Source organism: Ranitomeya variabilis, chromosome 5 (assembly GCF_051348905.1).
Source record: "Ranitomeya variabilis isolate aRanVar5 chromosome 5, aRanVar5.hap1, whole genome shotgun sequence".
NCBI classification, from domain to species: domain Eukaryota; kingdom Metazoa; phylum Chordata; class Amphibia; order Anura; family Dendrobatidae; genus Ranitomeya; species Ranitomeya variabilis.
The window spans coordinates 643,057,102-643,082,780 of NC_135236.1; the positions used below are offsets into that span (position 1 = coordinate 643,057,102).

A 25,679-nucleotide genomic window follows, 5' to 3' on the forward strand; every position below is an offset into this window, starting at 1 on the left:
TTCCAAGAGTTAACATTTGCCCCATCAACGAGAGGTAATAAAAAAAAACAAAACATACCATATATAAAATGATATATTTACACACACAAATATTATATATATATACCGTATATACTCGAGTATAAGCCGAGATTTTCAGCCCAAATTTTTGGGCTGAAAGTGCCCCTCTCGGCTTATACTCGAGTCATGATCGGTGGTGGGGTCGGCGGGTGAGGACTGTCATATACTTACCTAGTCCCGGCGATCCTGGCGCTGTCCCTGCAGTCCCACGGTCTCCGGGTGCCGCAGCTCTTCCCCTGAGTGGTCACGTGGGACCGCTCATTAGAGAAATGAATAGGCTGCTCCACCCCCATAGGGGCGGAGCCGCATAATTCATTTCTCTAATCAGCGGTGCCGGTGACCGCTGACAGAGGAAGAGGCTGCGGCACCGAAGACCAGCTGTCCGGGGGAAGGAGCGGGACGCCGGGAGCAGGTAAGTATCGCATATTCACCTGTCCTCATTCCACACGCTGGGCGCCGCGCCATCTTCCCGGCGTCTCTCTGCACTGACTGTGCAGGTCAGAGGGCGCGATGACGCATATAGTGTGCGCGCCGCCCTCTGCCTGATCAGTCAATGCGGAGAGACGCCGGGACGGGACGCTGAGGAGCTGCAAGCAAGAGAGGTGAGTATGTGTTTTTTTTTTTTTTTTATTGCAGCAGCAGCAGCAGCTATGGGGCAATAATGGACGGTGCAGAGCACTATATGGCACAGCTATGGGGCAACGGTGCAGAGCACTATATGGCACAGCTATGGGGCAACGGTGCAGAGCACTATATGGCACAGCTATGGGGCAACGGTGCAGAGCACTATATGGCACAGCTATGGGGCAACGGTGCAGAGCACTATATGGCACAGCTATGGGGCAACGGTGCAGAGCACTATATGGCACAGCTATGGGGCAACGGTGCAGAGCACTATATGGCACAGCTATGGGGCAATGGTGCAGAGCACTATATGGCACAGCTATGGTGCAACGGTGCAGAGCACTATATGGCACAGCTATGGGGCAACGGTGCAGAGCACTATATGGCACAGCTATGGGGCAACGGTGCAGAGCACTATATGGCACAGCTATGGGGCAACGGTGCAGAGCACTATATATATGGCACAGCTATGGGGCAACGGTGCAGAGCACTATATGGCACAGCTATGGGGCAACGGTGCAGAGCATTATATATATGGCACAGCTATAGGGCAACGGTGCAGAGCATTATATAGTATATATGGCACAGCTATTGGGCAACGGTGCAGAGCATTGTATATATGGCACAGCTTTATGTGGAGTATCTATGGGGCAATGGTGCAGAGCATTGTATATATGGCACAGCTTTATGTGGAGCATCTATGGGGCCATAATGAACGGTGCAGAGCATTATATGTGGCACAGCTTTATTTGGAGCATCTATGGGGCCATAATGAACGGTGCAGAGCATTATATGTGGCACAGCTTTATGTGGAGCATCTATGGGGCCATAATGAACGGTGCAGAGCATTATATGTGGCACAGCTTTATGTGGAGCATCTATGGGGCCATAATGAACGGTGCAGAGCATTATATGTGGCACAGCTTTATGTGGAGCATCTATGGGGCCATAATGAACGGTATGGAGTATCTATTTTTAATTTTGAAATTCACCGGCAGCTGCTGCATTTTCCACCCTAGGCTTATACTCGAGTCAATAAGTTTTCCCAGTTTTTTGTGGCAAAATTAGGGGGGTCGGCTTATACTCGGGTCGGCTTATACTCGAGTATATACGGTATATATATATATATATATATATATATATATATATATATATATATATATATATATATATATATATATATATATATATATATATATATATACTGTAAATATAAATATATATATATACACTGTGTATACACTGTGTATATATATATATATATATATATACACACACACACACTATCTATATATATATATGTATATACAGTGTATATATATTTATATATATTTACAGTATATATATATATATATATATATATATATATATATATATATATATAATATTTGTGTGTGTAAATATATAATTTTATATATGGTGTGTTTGTTTTTTTTTTATTACCATGGAATAAATGGTGCTCTAAAAATTATTAATAATTCCCGAAACCAAAACCTGAGCAGTGCACATATACCGGCCACTTACATCAAAAGGTAGGATCTCCACGGTGGTGTTATAAAGCTTATCTTCAGGGTGCTCTATGTTTCCGCTTCGGAAAAAATACCTAAAGGAAAAAAATAAATTAATTAAGAAGAAAGTTCTCAAGTCAAAGACAGATGAAGGTTGATATTGTGATAACAAGTAATTATTTCTTGTAGTCTAATTAACTCGTATCTTAGGGAGGAGGAGACGCAGCATCCACAGCCAGAACTTCTCAATCAAAAAACCCTTCTGATCCCCACCTTCTATTTCCAGCATAACGTTGTAATGCTGGTTTACCTTACCTTACCCTTCCGCAGCTTCATGCGAGACGGTGGAATGTTTTCTAGAACATCGGCGTATAGTGTCCGCACATCTGCAGTTACCACCACTTACGCTGTTCTTCGCTGTACTGCATTAATAGCGGTACATCTGTTAATACCAGACTGTGTGATTGGCCTTTAGGAGGCTTTAAAAGCAGCTTTATTTAAATTCTAAGGCAGGTGTTATAAGAGAAGAGTCGGTAGAGCGGGATAAATACTGTAAAAGCTGTGCAAACATTTGCTGAGCGAAATCAAGATGAACCTGAAAACTTAATTTAAACATTTCAGGCAATTTTCACACTTACCAAACGCTTGACACCTGGAATAATACGCTTACTTCACTGGTACAGACGAATTCTAATAGTCAGGTTTAGCTTTTGCACTTGTGGTGTATATGAATATGGGTGTTTAACACCAGAGGCATTTTTTTGTGTTTCTTCACCAACCATTTTGTGTACTTATATAAAACAAACACATTCTTCACCATGTGACAGTTTTTCCGATACAAGTTTCTTAGTGCCTTAAAGTCAAGAATTCAATAAATGAAAGCAATGATGATACTCTGTACTGCACCCAGCACAGTGTTAGAGCAGTGCATGTAACCCCGGGGGAAGGCCATGTATCCTACGTACAGTATTAGAGCAGTGCATGTAACCCCAGGGGAAGGCCATGTATCCTACGTACAGTATTAGAGCAGTGCATGTAACCCCCAGGGGAAGGCCATGTATCCTACGTACAGTATTAGAGCAATGCATGTAACCCCAGGGGAAGGCCATGTATCCTACGTACAGTATTAGAGCAGTGCATGTAACCCCCAGAGGAAGGCCATGTATCCTACGTACAGTATTAGAGCAGTGCATGTAACCCCAGGGGAAGGCCATGTATCCTACGTACAGTATTAGAGCAGTGCATGTAACCCCAGGGGAAGGCCATGTATCCTACGTACAGTATTAGAGCAGTGCATGTAACCCCAGGGGAAGGCCATGTATCCTACGTACAGTATTAGAGCAGTGCATGTAACCCCAGGGGAAGGCCATGTATCCTACGTACAGTATTAGAGCAATGCATGTAACCTCAGGGGAAGGCCATGTATCCTACGTACAGTATTAGAGCAGTGCATGTAACCCCCAGAGGAAGGCCATGTATCCTACGTACAGTATTAGAGCAGTGCATGTAACCACCAGGGGAAGGCCATGTATCCTACGTACAGTATTAGAGCAGTGCATGTAACCCCAGGGGAAGGCCATGTATCCTACGTACAGTATTAGAGCAGTGCATGTAACCCCGGGGGAAGGCCATGTATCCTACGTACAGTATTAGAGCAGTGCATGTAACCCCAGGGGAAGGCCATGTATCCTACGTACAGTATTAGAGCAGTGCATGTAACCCCAGGGGAAGGCCATGTATCCTACGTACAGTATTAGAGCAGTGCATGTAACCCCAGGGGAAGGCCATGTATCCTACGTACAGTATTAGAGCAGTGCATGTAACCCCAGGGGAAGGCCATGTATCCTACGTACAGTATTAGAGCAGTGCATGTAACCCCCAGGGGAAGGCCATGTATCCTACGTACAGTATTAGAGCAATGCATGTAACCCCAGGGGAAGGCCATGTATCCTACGTACAGTATTAGAGCAGTGCATGTAACCCCCAGAGGAAGGCCATGTATCCTACGTACAGTATTAGAGCAGTGCATGTAACCCCAGGGGAAGGCCATGTATCCTACGTACAGTATTAGAGCAGTGCATGTAACCCCAGGGGAAGGCCATGTATCCTACGTACAGTATTAGAGCAGTGCATGTAACCCCAGGGGAAGGCCATGTATCCTACGTACAGTATTAGAGCAGTGCATGTAACCCCAGGGGAAGGCCATGTATCCTACGTACAGTATTAGAGCAATGCATGTAACCTCAGGGGAAGGCCATGTATCCTACGTACAGTATTAGAGCAGTGCATGTAACCCCCAGAGGAAGGCCATGTATCCTACGTACAGTATTAGAGCAGTGCATGTAACCCCGGGGGAAGGCCATGTATCCTACGTACAGTATTAGAGCAGTGCATGTAACCCCAGGGGAAGGCCATGTATCCTACGTACAGTATTAGAGCAGTGCATGTAACCCCAGGGGAAGGCCATGTATCCTACGTACAGTATTAGAGCAATGCATGTAACCTCAGGGGAAGGCCATGTATCCTACGTACAGTATTAGAGCAATGCATGTAACCTCAGGGGAAGGCCATGTATCCTACGTACAGTATTAGAGCAGTGCATGTAACCCCCAGAGGAAGGCCATGTATCCTACGTACAGTATTAGAGCAGTGCATGTAACCCCGGGGGAAGGCCATGTATCCTACGTACAGTATTAGAGCAGTGCATGTAACCCCAGGGGAAGGCCATGTATCCTACGTACAGTATTAGAGCAGTGCATGTAACCCCAGGGGAAGGCCATGTATCCTACGTACAGTATTAGAGCAGTGCATGTAACCCCCAGGGGAAGGCCATGTATCCTACGTACAGTATTAGAGCAGTGCATGTAACCCCCAGAGGAAGGCCATGTATCCTACGTACAGTATTAGAGCAGTGCATGTAACCCCAGGGGAAGGCCATGTATCCTACGTACAGTATTAGAGCAATACATGTAACCTCAGGGGAAGGCCATGTATCCTACGTACAGTATTAGAGCAGTGCATGTAACCCCAGGGGAAGGCCATGTATCCTACGTACAGTATTAGAGCAGTGCATGTAACCCCAGGGGAAGGCCATGTATCCTACGTACAGTATTAGAGCAGTGCATGTAACCCCCAGGGGAAGGCCATGTATCCTACGTACAGTATTAGAGCAGTGCATGTAACCCCCAGAGGAAGGCCATGTATCCTACGTACAGTATTAGAGCAGTGCATGTAACCCCAGGGGAAGGCCATGTATCCTACGTACAGTATTAGAGCAGTGCATGTAACCCCAGGGGAAGGCCATGTATCCTACGTACAGTATTAGAGCAATGCATGTAACCTCAGGGGAAGGCCATGTATCCTACGTACAGTATTAGAGCAGTGCATGTAACCCCCAGGGGAAGGCCATGTATCCTACGTACAGTATTAGAGCAGTGCATGTAACCCCCAGAGGAAGGCCATGTATCCTACGTACAGTATTAGAGCAGTGCATGTAACCCCCAGGGGAAGGCCATGTATCCTACGTACAGTATTAGAGCAGTGCATGTAACCCCCAGGGGAAGGCCATGTATCCTACGTACAGTATTAGAGCAGTGCATGTAACCCCCAGGGGAAGGCCATGTATCCTACGTACAGTATTAGAGCAGTGCATGTAACCCCAGGGGAAGGCCATGTATCCTACGTACAGTATTAGAGCAGTGCATGTAACCCCCAGGGGAAGGCCATGTATCCTACGTACAGTATTAGAGCAGTGCATGTAACCCCCAGGGGAAGGCCATGTATCCTACGTACAGTGTTAGAGCAGTGCATGTAACCCCCAGGGGAAGGCCATGTATCCTACGTACAGTATTAGAGCAGTGCATGTAACCCCCAGAGGAAGGCCATGTATCCTACGTACAGTATTAGAGCAGTGCATGTAACCACCAGGGGAAGGCCATGTATCCTACGTACAGTATTAGAGCAGTGCATGTAACCCCAGGGGAAGGCCATGTATCCTACGTACAGTGTTAGAGCAGTGCATGTAACCCCCAGGGGAAGGCCATGTATCCTACTTACAGTATTAGAGCAGTGCATGTAACCCCCAGGGGAAGGCCATGTATCCTACGTACAGTATTAGAGCAGTGCATGTAACCCCCAGGGGAAGGCCATGTATCCTACGTACAGTATTAGAGCAGTGCATGTAACCCCAGGGGAAGGCCATGTATCCTATGGGGCACACATGGCAGAAAACATAGGTTTCAGTAGGTCAGTCATCCTAATCTTCTGTAAAATCACTTATATTCCTGAACCAAATATTTAGAAACATATATCCATGAGGGGATCCACTCCTGTCCACCCAATGTAGGTTCAGTTCTCATCACATTATTTGAACACGACTGGCGTATGAGCTGGGAAAGGTGCCAACAGACTGTCGTTTTCGGCTAGTAAACTACAGTATACATTTTTTTTATACTGTAATCAAACGTGCTTTGCAGATGCATCCTGAAAAAAACACTGTAGAGCGTGGTACATAATGGTTTCCTTTTTTAAAAATTTATTTGGAAGCTTATGGGCAGCATACACCTATACAGTGTCACACGAAGGAGCAGTCTTTTGGAGGTACACATCTGGAAATCCTCCCAAAAGTCTACTTCCGATGCAAAGCTCAAAAGTAATCTAGTTTCCTAGCTTTTAAGGTTGAAGGTGGATATGAATCCATAGAGTTCAACCGATAACCTAAGATAGTGTCCAATCTAAACAGAGTCTAAATCTCCCCATACACATTAGATGGCTGCCGGATGAATGACTATTCGGCCAGCAGAGTTCTCAGCCGTCTTCTCCCATTCACACTCAGATCTCACCGGTACCTTCAATGAGAGCCACAGCCAGATAGGTCTACTGATCACTTGCTTCAGGGAGAAGAAAAGGATCGGCAGTCCAAACTGGGACATGCAGGATGCCCGATTCCCTTTAGAATCAATTGTCCAAGGTGCCCATACACGGATTACAGTCTGAATCCATCAATATCGATGGGTTTAGCCATCAGCCTAATGTGAATAGGGGTTTTAAGTTGGTCATACACCTGAGGCGGCCGTTGGCCACCTGTTCCTTTGGCAGGCAGCCATTATTCCCGCCACCCACACACAAGTGCTGGGCTTGGCCAAGCGGTCATGTGTTTTCAACTAGGAGAAAGCTGTTGTCAGACACCTCTGAAGGCGGCTTTTCTTGAAAACAAAGGGATTGGGCGTTGGAATTCCAACTGCCTGATCTCTCTCATTTCTGACATCATATGTTGGGGAAGAATCGAGAGGTCACCACACACATTCGATGGTCAGCAGATTCCAACGACTTTGATCTAATGTGTATGGATGCCTTTAGAATCAATATTGCCGACTGTCCTATTATGTGACCTTGTCTACACTACTGGCCAAAAGTGTCACTGGTCATGGCCATCACTATAGTTCTCAAACCTACAGACTCATTTACACATATTTAAAATCTATTTAAAATATGTCCTCTTTTCAAAGGGAAAATCTGCTCAAAGTTGATCATCCAAAATCAATCTGTGAGCCAGAACTTTCATTTATTTCCAGAGTCAAAAAAACAAATAGGAGTCCAAAACGTTCAAGTAGTTCATAGGGTGCTGAATCGTTTCTCTTCAGGAAATCAATGGTGGCCTAGGTGAAAATCTGGACCAAGAAAGTCATCACATACAGCTGGATGGGCTTCTTTAGTGCAAGACTATACTAATTCTGTAAGACTTGACTCCAGAAACATTAGCAGATAAATGAAGTGTAACAAAGGTAATATAGAAGGACAAATATCCTATAAGTTTTGCTATTTACGAACCTTTCAATCCGTAAAGGTTTGAAGAACCTAAAGCGTACAAAGTCTCCTGCCGTTGGTGTGAATGCCCAAAAGAAATCTTCTCTCAGGTAAGCCTTCTCCAAGGTGAAATGTTGGTACGTTTTTAGGCTGGTGCTGACTTCAGCGGCTGGATTCACATGTTCCTTTCGAAGAGCTTGCTTCCCAAAGTCTTTGTCCTGAATGAGACAACAAAGTTATACTGCTGAGAAATGTAGGATGTATTTACTGCAGATCATCAATTCCACTGAGAATACTGGAAATCCAATGATCAGCTTTCACAATGAACAGAACCGTACTAGATTCTCAACATAAGGAGAGATCATGTATTGATACTCACTCTTGTTTGGTCCAAAGATGCCTCTCAATTGCTACTTCAGTCTTTGTTGACTGGCTGCAGCGGTGATGTCACGTTGACAGTGCGGCAGTCAATCACTAGGCTCAGCAGCTTGTGCCACTTACTTTGTCAGAGCTGCTGAGCCAAGTGATTGGTTGCAGTGGCCACTAGTGCTGTGGATGCGACATCACCGCTGCAGCTCTTCAACGAAAAGACTGCAAGTGGACCAGAGTAAAAGTTTGTATAGTATATGTAGTAGTAATAAAAGTTTAACATATCTCCAGCTTTTACAAATATTAACAAATACCCATGAAATTCTCCATACCTTTAATTTCTGAATTTTTCCTGCCAGAGAAGAGTGGGTCCCTACGTGTTGGAACAGAGAAGGTTTGAACCGAATCCTCAGGTTTGCCTTTTGTCTATCGCAGTGCTTCTGAAAATGAAAAGCATTCATTATTAGCAGGCGGCTGTGCTTATGTCTAGGCCAGATAACGCCAACGTGTAAGGAAAGCAAGCAAACTAGTTATCACCATCCCGCCACATTATTCAGCATTGCTAACACCACATCCCATATGGCACAAAGCTCGCAGACGAGACACACATAATTAACAGAACTTCAATGTGATAATTTTTTGGTGTCACATATTTGTCTTGTTAAGATATATTAACATGAATCTCACGGAGATCTAGTTTTAGTCAAACAGACATAAGCAAATCTGTTCCATAAAGCACAAAATACTCGTCCTGTCACCCTACGAAGGGGACAACCGTAAAAAATTACTGGGTAGCAATTTTACAAACCTTGTTCTTCACGGTATATATAAGGCAGACACCATCAGCAGTTATGGAGCATGGTCAAAAGACTTCATAATCAGCTCAGCTTAAGAAAAACCAGTCCCTCCCCCTAGACTGGGTCAAGGAGTGTCTCATACCGCCAGTCCAACCCTGCTCTATACTGATTGCTTTGAAACAGACATCTGCAAATGGGATTCTGTCTTGGTCAATAATGATGTTGGCCTTAAATTATTAGCACACATCCTTAAGACATTGACGGAGTCACAGCCGGTGGTATTTTTCGCTAAGCGGCTCCGCCGGCGGTTTTGTCATTGTATTTTGTGGCGGTAGAGCCTACGTTTTCTGCTTCTGCTACAAAGAACGAGTGGGTTTTAAACAAAGTCGCCCGAAGAGTGAACATGTTACTGTTTTTAAATGCGTCATGATTCTAGAACCTTGACGTGGTTAAAGAAGTAGCAAAAGACTGAACATGCTCACAGCGATGTGCATTTCTTGAAACACTTTTCCAGGAGGGGTCCAAGTGGAATCCATAAGAAAAAGACTGTGTGTGAAAATACCCTTACTCATGCTGCAAGGCTCACTAAAGTGTCCAGCATAGACTTATAGGGTAGCCACCTCCAAGGGGTTTCACTAGCCAGAAAGTTTTTTTTCTTCTTTACAGGTGAGACAATTTGTACTTTTTTCCACATGGTTTTGCAAATAAGGTTCTATGCACAGTTGAGCAAAAAACGTTGTGCCGGTCCCCCCACGAGAGCTACATCAAAGACTCCAGCAATTTCAGGTTATACACAAGATAAATGGTACAAGACACAGTGGTTTGTTTTTTTTCATATCTGAAGGAACAATTCGAAGTTAGGATTTATTGTTAAAATACAGTCTTTATTTCTTCCATAAAGAGACACTCAGATCCATAGGCTGTGATAAAACACATTCTTATTGTAAATTAATATAGGGCTAACATACAAAAGATGAACAGTGAAGAATAAAAAAAATGAACTTTGCTTTTATGGTTGGGAGACTTGGTTTATGGTCACAGGTGGACGGCAAAAAGAGCAGCTCATCATCAAAAACTGATGCAAAAAATGGTTGGCTAACTAAAGAAATTGTAATTACATGAGCTTAAATTAGCAAATTATGTAAATTACCAATATGGGAAGCAAGGTGGTGGCTGGACACCAAGGATAACATCTGTAAGGAGTTTGTATCTTCTCTCCATGATTGTGTGGGTTTCCCCCGGGTTCTCCAGATTACTTCCACACTCCAAAGACAGACTGATAGGGAATCTGGATTGTGAGACCCAACAGGGCAGTGATGGTAATATCGGTAACGTGCTGTGGAATTAATAGTGCTATGTACCGGTAAGTGAATAAAATTAATATGCTTCACCCCGGAAAGGTGCTCTGATCTTCAGCTACAAGCCTCAGTTGTGGCAGGTCTTCTTACGGTTTGTTAACACAAGACAGTTTTTCCTCTATTGGTACATGATCAGCAGTGTGTGCAATGGAGTCAACAGATTGCTCATTTCCATAGCTAAGCCAGCCCCCTTCTCTGTGACTTGGCGATAGACAGGGTAGATGGCTTAGCCCCCTTCTCCAGCCAGCTTCCATCACACACAACGCTAACCATGAGCCAACACAAGAAATGCTGTACTGTGTGGGCACAAACCCGGAATTGGGACCTTTGCTTGCAGCTGTTCAGATGTGAAGGACATCTATAACTTGCATAAGTTACTAGAACGTCTTGTAACTGGACTACCCCAATATAATATTAGGCATTTACATTTTTTTGGGCCGGGATTGGGGGGTGTACAGACCCAATATATGAGTGTGAGGAGCCAAGGACTCCAGAATCACACTGACTAGGTGATCAGAGGCTTGCCTTGTGGACATATCATTTGGAACAGATCTATCAAAGCTTCAGCTACCAGTGCTTCAAAGCTATAAAAATGGAGACAACACGCATCATGTATTTAACACATTTATTTTCCATATGAACAGGATAATGCAAATGTTTTTCCGTGAATGATTCTCTTATGTGCTAAGAAAATTAGCTACTTTCATTACATTGCTGCTTTGCCAACAGAAACTAGGTCCGGTTCCTGGATTATAAACACATATGGTATGAACAGACGTGAAGAAGGACTAATTAACACATGTGTATCATTTTTAAGACAAAGTACACTGATTACAAGTGTAAAAGAGAAGATGTAATATACAAATCATATCAACAAATAAAAACAGTACTTTACAAATTACATCGTCCACCACCGGTACGTTAGCATTCCCAAAACACTATGGTAACAAAATAAGGCAAATGTTCTACCGATAAACACAAAGATGCAAAACGCTTGGAGTCTTTTTAGACTTTTACATTTACACATTGCAACTTTATCCCACAAAAAAAACCAAAAAAACACAAAATGGTCAGTCATTCACCTCATAGGCCCAACCAACATCCAACTTCAAACATAATGGACTGTAGTAAACCTCCTTTAAATCTTGTGTTAGTCATAAAGTAAACCAGACAAAAGCGATGCAATATGGAAATGCTTGCTTGAAAACTCTCTTGAGATATAAAAGAAGCTCCAGGAAAAGCTGAAAATCCCCAAAACTTCCAAAAAAAAGCTGGTAAACCTACCTGATGCCCATACACAATAATACTGCCAGGAACATCAAGGAGACTACTGAAAAAATTGACATCTCCTGTACTACCAGAAGAGCTGGAATACCTCCGAGGTGACTACACCTTCATACAGTCATGGATACACGCACCTGCACTTTCTCACACAGCCAAGAATATCCCAAACACTATTGAAATATCAGATATTCTTAGAAAAAGAGGATACCTCCCAGACTACCAGAAGAACTTTCCAGGTGCCCACATTCTGTCACTCAGCCAATAACTTTCAGAAACTCCTGGAATGGTCCCGGTGATTCTAGAAATGGAGATTTGCTGGACTACTCAGCAGAGCTGGAAACCTCACATATGCCCTTACTTTGTCAGCAAGGGACCTCCTTTAGGAGACTTCTGTCAAAATGAGCTTAGTGTTCCTCCCTTTGGCAAATACGATAAAATAACAATGGCTTAGGAACAGTAAAGCTCCCGTCTCACTAAGCGAGATCGCTAGCGAGATCGCTGCTGAGTCACAAGTTTTGTGATGCAACAGCGACCTCAGTAGCGATCTCGCTATGTGTGACACGTAGCAGCGACCAGGCCCCTGCTGTGAGATCGCTGGTCGTGTCGGAATGGCCTGGACCTTTTTTTGATCGTTGAGGTCCCGCTGGGTAGCACACATCGCTGTGTTTGACACCTTACCAACGACCTCGTTGACGACTCAGACACTGAATCGTCATAATAGCTCCCATGTGACATCGTTGTACAGGTCGCTACAGGTCGCTGGTGAGATGTCAAACAGTGAGATCGCAGCTGCGAACGTTGGAGATCTCACTGTTTGACATCTCACCAGCGACCACATAGCGACGCAGCAACGATCCCTGACAGGGCGTATCGTTGTCGGGATCGCTTTAGCGTCGCTAAGTGAGACGGGGCCTTAACTGTTACTCCTATAATAAACCTCAGAAGGCATGTGGGTGCTGTTTTGACTTTAGGGCAGACTGAATCATGCATTACAGATGTGCACTTAAAACCCATTCCCTTTACCATCCCTCAGATGAACATGATGGACGTGTCTTTTTTCAACTGTACCAAGTATGTAACTTGTATAGCAGCAAACTCCATTAGAGGATCTTTGAAGTTCACTTATGAATGCCTCATAACAAAACATGCCTGTCTCTAAAAAAATAAAAAACAAGGACAGGTACACACATCACTATACAATGAAGTGCCTGGGACAATCTTCAGACAAAATGTTGTGATTGTCCATTCCATGCCTCCCAACCACCCCAGATCCAGTGTGACAGTCCCTCCCCCAACTTTATCTGTGTTTATAGGAAGCAGATACAACTGAATATGACCACTCACCTGTGTCATCTGAACCTTAACAGAGGAGGCTTGATATCACTACATCACACCTACTGCGTTGTAGAAGCCAATGACTTTTAGGTAACCTCTAGACACAAGAGCGACCACAGGAAACGCAGGAAATAGATTCAATCTCAAGCTATGAAAAGGGTTCTTTACTTTAAGACCTGCGTCAAAACGTCTTCTATAGAAATTGGTTTTAACAGAAACCGTAAAATGTTCAGATACAGAATGTAGGTGAAGAAGTTGAAGAATGACACAGTCTGATGGGTACTTGGGTTCAAGAAGGGACTTCACCTCTAACAGTCAGGAAGAAATAGCGTCCTAATTTTGGGTTACCCAAGGTTAACTAGTATTCATTTTATACTCCTCCTTATACCTCTTCCAGCTGTCTTACCTTTTATCAAAAGTAACTTTGCATACACCATGAAGGGACTACCCAGATTGTTGCAAATTCCCAAGCAAAAATCGGTTCTTACTGGGGAGAAGTTGGATGGCTCCACATAGAAAGATGTGGTCTCCTATAATGCAACAAAATCTCCTTTTCGTTTTTTCTTTGTGCATACAACACAACCATTTTTTTAATTTTTGCATATTTTCACACCAGTGGCATACAAAGAGAAAATGAGACACTATGACATTGAACCCAGGCCAAGAAGTTCCTGTTCAGCATCTCCTTCCTGCTCCAACCCTTGTAGAAGAAGGAAAAAATAGGCAGTCGCTGCCAGGATGATCTGCCTACATTTTGGTTATGAAGTCACTACTGGACAGTAAATCTGTTCTGGGCTTCCACATTTCAGTGTTAAAAAAGTATTAGAATTGATGGCATGTATAGGATATAGTGTAACCTGCTGATCAAGAGGGTGCATAGAATTTGCTACATTTATAGACAATAATGGGAACCATAGTCCACATGGGAACCCCCAATGCAATTGAGACAATGATAGAAAAAATGCAGCCTATATACCCCAACGATAATATAAAAAAAATGGATGTAGAAACCTAATTTGTGTTAGCATTAAAAATGTTATTAAGCTTATTAAAAGGTTTCATTATGATTTGAAAAATTAGTAAACAGTTTCAATAACGGTGGAAAGACAAACATTATGACAGTGCAAACATGGAATTTGCAACTAATGGTTCAGGAGCAACTCATTAGCCTAAAACATCAATGCTAGTAAAAAGCAATAAGTAATCTAAAAGCCTTACAAGGATATTCATGTAAAGCGATGTAAAAATTCTGCATGTGAGAAATGTAGCGTTCAAGAGTCCAGCATACTTGACTAATTATGGCCAATTCCATGTAAAGAAATCCGTATGCATGCACCCAAACAACGCAAATTCAATCACATAGTATGGCAGAAAGAGAGTATATACATTGCTATAAGACAAATGGTGGCACAAGTGAAGATTAATGGTTGCTCACTCATAAAGTGCATAGTGCCTGTGTCCATCAAAAAGCCAACGAGCGTTTTGCGCCGGCTTCCTCGGGAGGTCTGTATGTTCTGTGTGTATAAGGTGGTTTATATTTACATGCTCATAGTAGCGATATGTGTCAGGAAAATACTTTCTGTGACATCAGGTGTCACACATGGCTCCGTCCAGATGCCTTCGGCAACAGGGGTGGGTAGGAGTATCGGCGCACATGCACACCCAGCTGTGCCGGAACTTCCGTAACCACCGATCAACCAAACCGCTGCATGACCAGCTCGATCCTCACCTACTGTATTCTCACCCATCCCTTGTAGATTGTGAGCCTTCGCGGGCAGGGTCCTCACTCCTCCTGTACCAGTTATGACTTGTATTGTTTAAGATTATTGTACTTGTTTTTATTATGTATACCCCTCCTCACATGTAAAGCGCCATGGAATAAATGGCGCTATAACAATAAATAATAATAATAATAATAATAATAATAACTTGGGAAGTAAGTGTGAAGTGAAGTGCCTTGTGGCCATATTAACAAAGGGCACCAGTTTGGGAAAGAATAAATGCAAATAAAGGGGAATTAAAAAAATGTAATGGGGGCAATAAAAATGCACACACTTGAAAGTATTACACTGTGTTCCAAATTATTATGCAAATTGGATTTAAGTGTCATAAAGATTTAATTGTTTTGTTTTTCAAATAAACTCGTGGATGGTATTGTGTCTCAGGGCTCAATGAATCACTGAAATCAATCTTAAACACATGTGATAATTAGTTTTCCAGGTGATTCTAATTAAAGGAAAACTACTCAAAAATGATGTTCCACATTATTATGCAGGTCACAGGTTTCAAGCAATATGGGAAATAAAAAGGATCTCTCTGCTGCTGAAAAGCGTTAAATAGTGCAATGCCTTGGACAAGGTATGAAAAAATTAGATATTTCACGAAAACGTAAGAGTGATCATCTAACTCTGATGAGATTTGTGACTGAAACAGAGCACAGACAGAGTTCATGCAAATAAAGGCATAATGAGGAAGTTTTCTGCCAGACAAATTCATTGGATTAAGAGAGCAGCTGCCAAAATACCAATACAAAGCAGCAAACAGTTATTTGAAGCTGCTGGTGCGTCTGGAGTCCCTCGAACCTCAAGGTGTAGGATCCTTCAAAGGCTTGCTGTGGTGCATAAACCTACTATTCGGCCTCTCCTAAACAGTGTTCACAAGCAGAAACGGTTGCAGTGGGCCCAGACATACATGAAGACTAATTTTCAAACAGTCTTGTTTACTGATGAGTGTCGAGCAACCCTGGACGGTCCAGATGGATGGAGTAGTGGATGGTTGGTGGATGGCCACCATGTCCCAACAAGGCTGCGACATCAGCAAGGAGGTGGAGGAGTCATGTTTTGGGCTGGAATCATGGGGAACCAGCTGGTAGAGCCCTTTAAGGTTCCTGAAGGTGTGAAAATGACCTCAGCAAAGTAAATAGGGTTTCTGACTGACAACTTTCTTCCATGGTCTAAAAAGCAGAAACGTGCCTTCAGGAACAAAATCATCTTCATGCATGACAATGAATACCTCTGAGTAATTGGCTGCTATGGGCATAAAAGGAGATAAACTCCTGGTGTGGCCACCATCTTCCCCTGACCTCAACCCTATAGAGAACCTTTGGAGTATCATCAAACAAAAGATCTATGAGGGTGGGAGGCAGTTCACATCAAAACAGCAGTTCTGGGAGGCTATTCTGACTTCATGCAAAGAAATACAAGCAGAGGCTCTCCATAAACTCACAAGTTCAATGGATGAAAGAATTGTGAAGGTGATATCAATGAAGGGCTCCTATGCTAACATGTAACTTGGCCTGTTAGGATGTTTTGGAGTTAAATAGCTTTTTTGTTCAGTGAATGTGACCTCCTAATGCTGCAAATTCCACAAATGAGCATTTTCAGTTCTTTAAAACATCAAATGTTTAGAAATACTACTGTGCCTAATAATTTGGAACAGTGCATTTTGAGTTTTTATTCATTTTGGAGATTATACTGTTATCATTGGGAGGTTTCTCCAATAAAATTCGATCTATAATCTAACGGGTGATGACTTTTATTAGACTGACTGTCATTTGCACTGACCATTTAGGAAAATCAGAGAAAAATGTCATTTGCATAATAATTTGGAACATAGTGTATAGGCGGATGTTCCGCCAATCATATTAAAGTAACATGTATGTATGCATATATAGATCCATCACCCCACTGATCAGAACAATGATTATACAAAACAGGAAAACTGCATAATGAATACAATATTAAATAGCACACACAAAATCAAGAGTGTGTGTCTGCAGAGACCACCAGAGTTGGAGATGCGCTAGCATTACAGTACTTAAATTATGTTGTGCAGGTAAAAATGTTAAAGTTGCCACAATGCTTTCCTTCATCCTAATAACCAGTGGAGTTCCCAAGTGGAGACTGGATATGGCTGGAATACCCCTTTAATCATGGAATATCCTCACAGCCCCTCTTCATAACTACTCAGGCCTCCTTCTCCAAAACCAGCTTTGCCACCATTACAGAAGATCAACTTTCCTATTTACTATCCAAATCACACCTCACCACAAGTGAACTTGACCCGATCCCATCCCACCTCATGCCAAACCTCACCACAATCTTCATCCCAACCCTAATCCACCTCTTCACCCTGTCACTAATAACTGGTGTCTTCCCCTCATGCTTCAAACATTCCTCATTTCACATCCATCTTCAAAAGGCACGCCCTTAACACATCCTCGCTGTCTAGCTATTGCCCCGTATCACTTCTGTCCTATGCCTCAAAACTACTGGAACAACATGTTCCACCTCTCCACGTTCCTACCACCTCTCATTCCGCTCCCTCTTCGACTGCACCATTCCTCTGAAACTGCCCTGACTAAAGTCACTAATGACCTACTAACTGGATCTGTCATCAGCCTTCACCTTCTTACTACAGATTCTCTCATCTCTTGGCATCACAGACTCGGCCTTATCTTGGATCTCCTCATCAAAAAACCAGACATTCAATGTCTTCCACTCACACACCACCTCCTCATCTCACCCCCTGTCTGTCGGTGTCCCCCAAGGTTCAGACCTAGGTCCCCTACTTCTCTCCACCTACATCTTCGGCCTGGGACAGTTCATAGAGTCCCACGGCTTTCAATATCACCTCTATGCTGGTGACACACAGATCTACCTTTCTTTACCTGATATCACCTCCTTACTTACCAGAATCTCATAATGTCAGTCCTTTTTTCATCTTTCTGCTCTGCTAGATTTCTAAAACTTAACATGGCTAAAACAGAAATCATCATCTTTCCACCATCTCTCTCAACCCATTTAACAGATCTATCCATTAAAGTAAATGGCTTACCACTTTCTCTCCCACTTCCAAGCCCTTTCCACTTCCTGCCGACTCCAACTCAAAAATATCTCCTGTATCCACACATTCCTCAACCAAAACTCTGCAAATACACTAGTGCATGCCCTCATCATCTCCCGCCTCGACTACTGCAGCCTCCCCTCTAACACTTTTGCACCCCTCCAATCTATCCTAAATTATGTTGCTTGACTAATCAACCTATCCCTCCCCGCTATTCCCTGGCCTCTCCTCTCTGTCAATCTCTTCACTGGCTCCCTATTGCCCAGGGACTCAAAACCTTAACCTTGGCATACAAAGTCATCCACAACCCATCTCCTCCATACATCTGTGACCTAGTCTTCCGTTACTGACCTGCACGCAACCTGTGATCTAAACAATCTCCTCTTCCCACAGTTGCATACAAGGTTTCTCCCGTGCACCCCCCTTACTCTGGAACGCTCTATCCCAACATATCAGACTCTCGCCTACCGTGGAAACCTTCAAAAGGAACCCGATGACCTACCTCTTCCCACAAGCCTACAACCTGCAGTAACCCTCATTCCACTATACCACTGCACGACCAGCTCTACCCTCACCTACTGTATCCTCACCCATCCCTTGTAGGTTGTGAGCCCTCGCGGGCAGGGTCCTCTCTCCTCCTGTACCAGTCGGTGACTTGTTTTGTTCAAGATTATTGTATTTCTTTTTATTATGTATACCCCTCTTCACATGTAAACGCCATGGAATAAATGGTGCTATAATAATAAATAATAATCATGTGGCTAGTCTTGCTATAGATACAGTATATTGTTGCCTTGAGGAGGGCTCCGCATTAACCCCGTTTGTTAAGCGCTGACCACAAACTTGGCAAATGACACCACAATAAACAGCAGAAAAATGTACTGACCATAAAAGTGCAGTGATTAATTTGTGCTTTATTCACTTGCAGGAAGAGCAGCTCCGGGACTTTACAGATAAGCTGATAACATTAAAAGTCATTTAGTGGTCTGTTTATTAAGTTCCAAAATGAATGCAATATTAACAAACCAACATCCAAACACCGCTGGAGGGAGCGAACAGTAATCTTTCATGCAGCGTTAATTATCTGCAAATCTGGTTGCATTATGAAAGATGCCTGGGCACGGAAATTAGTGTGTGTTTAACCCCTTACAGGTCAGAAGCGGTCAATGCATAGTCCAATTATCAGTAATATTACAATAGGGCAATGTGAGTTTAACCCCCCAGCACCACCACTACCTCCCATTAACAAGCTGCTCTGTCTGCTTTATTATCTTCAGGCAACTATAGCTCGCTCTAATGCCACAATCATATTCAGATTTGATAAAAAGAATATCGCTGTACATCCCATCAACATAAAAGAAACCTTACAGAAGGTGATGGACCCCATTGTCAGACAGTGTTTGTGTTAGCACAGTTCTGATAGGCAGGGAAATATGGGGAGATCAAAGACTATATGGAAATGGCCATATAGCCTGCATTGAGCAGGGGGCTGGACACGATGACCCTTGAGGTCCATTCTATGACCTGACATCCAGAGGAGACAGAGTGTGCACTAAGGGGTCATGCAGACATCCGTGCAAATTGGTCCGATCTTGGAAAGCAATGCACAGACTGGCCGCGGCTCTCCCAATCTGAGTGTGACAGCCTCATAGGAATACATGGAGGTGTCAGCAGACAAGCGGCCAGACCATGCCCTGATGTCTGAGATCAGACCACTTTGCACGGACTTCTGAATGAGCCCTCAAACATTTCCCACGACCACATCATATCGCAGGACGATGAAGCAGGCTGCTATCACACTGCGCTCAGACACCCGTTCAGTGGCTCCATCGGGGCTAACATCTGAGCCCCGCAAAAGAAGCGGTGTACATTAGTCTGCACCAGACCAGGTATTAGGATTCTATGTAACTCAGAGATACATCCAAGTATCATTTTGAGTCTATGGAGTCCCTTCTGGTTGTAGGAAGGATTGTGTGGTATTTTGGGTCAGGAAAAACATTCATCATCGACTTTCCTGCTAGTGCTGATGAGATTTATATGGTCTGAAGAAGAACCAGAGTATTTACTTATTGCAGTTTTTCTACACACAGTATTTATCTATATTTTTTTCTGTTAATGGCCATAGTGTGAACGTGCACTATTACACATACTAACATGTGTGCTGGCCCTTGTGTTTGGCTTTACTTCAGCTTTTTGTATGCAGTATATTTGGGGATGTGGCGGCCCTCTGTTGGGCTGTGCACCTCATATATCCAGATTTTCACAGCAAGGTGTTAAACACATTCAGGCACAGATCCTGCTCAGTCCCACTTATTTTGAGGCCTGCTGGCACATAGCGAAGGATGACTTACCTTTTTTTTTTTTTTTTAAAGGGAACCTGTCACCAGTTTTTCCCATATAACCTACAGCCACCACCCTTCAGCCCCATATGACAGCGGCACGGCCTGATAGCATCCACACTGATCATCTAAGCACCCCAAGTGTTTTATATGTGTTACCCATTTACTTACCTACTGCAGTGTTTCTACATATTTTATTATTCTACGTTATATACAGTAGTGTTCAAAATAATAGTCGTGTGTTCACAAGCATGAGTTAATCACAAAATCGTTATACTAGTTTTTATTTCCAGCATTGGGAACATTGCACGCTGTTTTCTAATTCAAAACATGAAGACAAATGTTTGTTTTTTTTCTTTTTTACAGAAAACAAAAAATGAACATTGGGCTGTTCAAAAAAATAGCAGTGTCTGCATTTGTCTTTACAAAGTCACAATATGAAGTATTTTTGTGGGTTTAGCATTCCTGTGAATCACTAACCTAATATGTAGTTGTTACCCTCAGTTTTTCAGATGTGCTTCACATCTATGTTGCATAGAGTCACCCAACGTCTGTCACCTGTTATTCCAGCCCAGGATGCTTGGACGACATCCCACAATTTTTGGCATTTGTTGGCTTTGCCTCAGACACAGCATATAATGTCACCCCGCAAGTGTTCTATCGGATTAAGGTCCGGGGATTGGGCTGGCCACTACATAACCTCAATTTTGTTGGACTGGAACCAATATTTTAAGCTTGTTTACTGGTGTGGTTAGAGTCATTGTCTTGTTGAAACACCCATTTCAAGGGGATATCCTCTTCAGAGTAAAGGCCCCGTCTCACTAAGCGATTTACCAACGATCACGACCAGCGATACGACCTGGCCGTGATCGTTGGTAAGTCGCTGTGTGGTCGCTGGGGAGCTGTCACACAGACCGCTCTCCCCAGCGACCAACGATCAGGGGAACGACTTCGGCATCGTTGAAACTGTCTTCAACGATGCCGAAGTCCCCCTGCAGCACCCGGGTAACCAGGGTAAACATCGGGTTACTAAGCGCAGGGCCGCGCTTAGTAACCCGATGTTTACCCTGGTTACCAAAAAAAACAAACACTACATACTCGCCTTTCGGTGTCCAGGTCCCTTGCCGTCTGCTTCCTGCTCTGACTGAGCCGCCGTACTGTGAGAGCAGAGCGCAGCGGTGACGTCACTGCTGCGCTCTCACTTCTCACTGTACGGCCGGGAGTCAGTGAGAGCAGGAAGCAGACGGCAAGGGACCTGGACACCGAAAGGCGAGTATGTAGTGTTTGTTTTTTTTGGTAACCAGGGTAAACATCGGGTTACTAAGCGCGGCCCTGCGCTTAGTAACCCGATGTTTACCCTGGTTACCAGTGAAGACATCGCTGGATCGGTGTCACACACACCGATTCAGCAATGTCAGCGGGGCCTCAACGACCAAAAAAAGGTCCAGGCCATTCTGACACGACCAGCGATCTCGCAGCAGGGGCCTGATCGCTGGTACGTGTCACACATAGCGAGATCGCTATGGAGGTCGCTGTTGCGTCACAAAACTTGTGACTCAGCAGCGATCTCGCTAGCGATCTCGCTATGTGAGACGGGGCCTTAAGGCAACATGACCTCTTCAAGTATTTTAACATATGCAAACTGGTCCATGATCCCCGGTATGCGGTAAATAGGTCCGCCACCATAGTAAGAGAAACCTTCCCATATCATGATGTTTGCACCACCATGCGTCACGGTCTTCAGAGTGTACTGTGACTTGAATGCAGAGTTTGGGGGTCGTCTGACGAACTGTCTGCAGCCCTTGGACCCAAAAAGAACAATTTTACTTTCACCAGTCCACAAAATGTTTCTCCATTTCTCTTTAGGCCAGTTGATGTGTTCTTTGGCACAGTAATGTCTTTTTTATCAGTGGGACTTTACGGGGATTTCTTGGTAAGAGATTAGCGTCACACAGTTGTCTTCTATCTGTCACAGTCCTCACAGGTATCTTGAGACTGTCTCCGATCATCCTGGAGATGATCATCGGCTGAGCCGCTGCCATTCTGGCTATTCTTCCATCCATTAGAATAGTAGTCTTTGGTTTTCTTCCACATCTTTCTGGTTTGGTTTTCCATTGTAAAGCATTGGAGATCATTTTAGCTGAACAGTCTATCATTGTCTGCACTTCTCTGTCAGTTTTACCCTATCTAATCAACTTTTTAATCAAAGTATAATGTTCTTCTGAACAAAGTCTCAAACGACCCATATTTCTCAGGCTTTCAAAGAGAAATGCGTGTACAACATGTCCTGGCTTCACCCTTACATAAGGGCCACCTGATTCTCACCTGTTTCTTCACAGAATGATTGACCTCACTAATTGGACTCCACACTGCTACTATTTTGAACAATTCCCCTTTCAATTAATTATTCTAATACACGACTCAAAAACCTGCAGATCATGAATGCCGAGTCTGTTGGTTTTCTTACAATCTACTGCACCAACTGGGAAATTGTGTGACATGTGGTAACAATTTATACCAAAAACAGTGAATAATCTGGTCAGCCATATTGGACTGCTAGTATTTTGCACATTGCTGTATAAAGTGCTAATGAGCACCCACAGCGTAAAATTCTGTCACCGCGAAGTCTAGATCATGTTTCAAACCCCATTTATGCTTTCTTTTGGAACAGCAGTCATATTCCACATCTAACAAATTCCCCAAGCTGTGTGTGTGTGTGTGTGTGTGTGTGTATACAGTGGGTGAAATAAGTATTTGATCCCTTGCTGATTTTGTAAGTTTGCCCACTAACAAAGACATGAACAGTCTATAATCTTAAGGGTAGGATAATTTTAACATTGAGAAATAGAATATAAAAAATAAAATCCAGGAAATCACATTGTATAAATTATATTAACTTATTTGCATTTTGCAGTGAGAAATAAGTATTTGCTCACCTACCAACCATTAAGAGTTCTGGCTCCTAAAGACCAGATAGACGCTCCTAATCAACTCGTTACCTGCACTAAAGACAGCTGTCTTACATAGTGACTTTTATAAAAGACTCCTGTCCACAGACTCAATTAATCAGTCAGAATCTAACCTCTACAACTTGGGCAATACCAAAGAGCTTTATAAGGATGTCATAGACCTGCACAAAGCTGGAATGGGCTACAAAACCATAAGTAAGACGCTGTGTGAGAAGGAGACAACTGTTGGTGCAATAGTAAGAAAATGGAAGAAATACAAAATGACTGTCAATCGACATCGATCTGGGGCACCATGCAAAATCTCACCTCGTGGGGTATTCTTGATCATGATGAAGATGAGAGATCAGCCTAAAACTACACGGGGGGAACTTGTTAATGATCTCAAGGCAGCTGGGACCACAGTCACCAAGAAAACCATTAGCAAATCTTAACGATTTAGAGATGATCTGCAAAGAGGAGTGGACCAACATCCCTCCTGACATGTGCGCAAACCTCATCATCAATTACAAAAAAAATCTGACGGATGTGGTTGCCAACAAGGGTTTTGCCACCAAGTATTAAGTCTTGTTTGCCAGAGGGATCAAATACTTATTTCTCACTGCAAAATGCAAATAATTTTATATAATTTATACAATGTGATTTCCTGGATTTCATTTTTGATATTGTATCTCTCAATGTTAAAATTAACCTTCCCTTAAAATTTTAGACCGTTCATGTCTTTGTCAGTTGGCAAACTTACAAAATCAGCAAGGGATCAAATACATATTTCCCCCAGTGTGTGTCTGTGTGTGTAAATATAAATATAAATATATATATATATATATATATATATATATATATATATATATATATATATATATATATATACATATACATATACACACAAACACACACACACACACACACACACATACACACATACACACAAGTGTATTCTTAGACTGCTGTGGAGCAGATATACATGAATAGAACATTCTTCTGACCTTTACATGCATTGGAAAATAAGGACCTTTACACTTTTCAATACTTCCTGCAGTAACAAAGAAAATTCTAATTATTTTCTGACTAAATAAAGCTACTTTCACTATGGGCTAGTTCTGCATTTGCCGCAATGCCAGGCACAACTCATAGATTGCATGTACAAGAGGCATTTATTTTTTATCTCAGATTGGTCTCGAGACTTCACAATACATTCAGCATACAGCTTTAAATTAATCTCTTAAACCTGATGAGGCTAGTGTACTTACTACCTATTAAGTGAGCATTTTATTTTCCAGAGAGAGTCTTTTGGGTTGATTGAGAACATAGCTGTTGATCAATAATAAAATAATCCTCTAAAATACAACTTGCCTAATAATTCTGCACGCAGTGTAGATCTGCAGCAGATAAAAGAGTGATGTTATCAAATCTGTAGCACGCAGCCCCGAAGTGACACATGACTGGAATCAGGGTCTCTGCCCCTACATCATGTTGCTATCAGAATGGGTAGCAAAACATGATTTTAAAGCAGTATGGATTGGCCATGGTTTGTGTGGTCTTCTATATTTTGGCTGGAGAACATAATGCAAGTGTGCTATTTTCTTCCACACCAGAGTTACATTGTGCCTAAACAAGTGGGTAGGGGACAGAGATCAGAAAGAAACAGCCATGGACAGCATTATTAATCCTGCCTCTAGCCATTCTGTGAGCAGCGGATGCCTAGGAAATATTTGCCCTAGGCAGGGAGGCTGGAAGACATTTATATGAAAAGTTTTAATGGTGATGTCTCTGGGGGGAAAAGGCAGAGCTCAGGATGCAAAATCCAATGAGCAGCCTGACCCCCCTGACCCCGCGCTGCATCCGAGATGCCAAAGGGAAGTAATATGGAAAGAAAGATTCTCATCACAAATCCTCCTCGCGGAACCTTGCGGATTATTGACTGTAAACTGCATTCACATAAAATTACCCAGACTTATTACCAGGCAGTAAAACACAATTTTACAGCAGGATTTCGTGAGCCCGGGCCGAGAAAGTGGAGGCGACAGAAATAGGCAGGGGCGAGGGCACAGTAGTAACTTGTATTAACACTCAGGATAGAGCACTGAAGGGGACTCACACTGAGGATCCTCCCCACGTGCCACAACATGACAATCAGTACATACTATATGTCCTGTAAATATTTCATTTTTGGCTACTTGGGAAGAGTTTCATGTGATTGGACAGCCTCCAGCTTTTACTACTTTGATGAACACTACATAGAAAAGAAATGGACTTCAAATGTAGATAAATGTTGGAAAGAAGGAACCCAACATCTCCTTTTGATGTTGTAAAATACGGCCTATAAAACGCATCTGGGCCTGAGGTGCCCAAACACCTACTCTAAGCCCCCAAAGATGGATTCTGACAC

At 43.1% G+C, this 25,679-nt stretch overlaps 1 protein-coding gene across 2 annotated transcripts in view; it reads right to left on the bottom strand.

The window, feature by feature from the left end:
- MGAT4B (alpha-1,3-mannosyl-glycoprotein 4-beta-N-acetylglucosaminyltransferase B) overlaps window positions 1–25,679 on the bottom strand; it is a 381,341-nt gene that overhangs the window by 56,116 nt on the left and 299,546 nt on the right. For both annotated transcript variants that reach the window (XM_077266297.1, XM_077266298.1), the window contains exons 10-12: window positions 8,699–8,806; window positions 8,022–8,215; window positions 2,209–2,287 (exon numbers count right to left, since the gene is read on the bottom strand). In XM_077266297.1, the coding sequence (XP_077122412.1) occupies window positions 2,209–2,287; window positions 8,022–8,215; window positions 8,699–8,806 (381 nt within the window). The remainder of the gene's footprint in view (window positions 1–2,208; window positions 2,288–8,021; window positions 8,216–8,698; window positions 8,807–25,679) is intronic.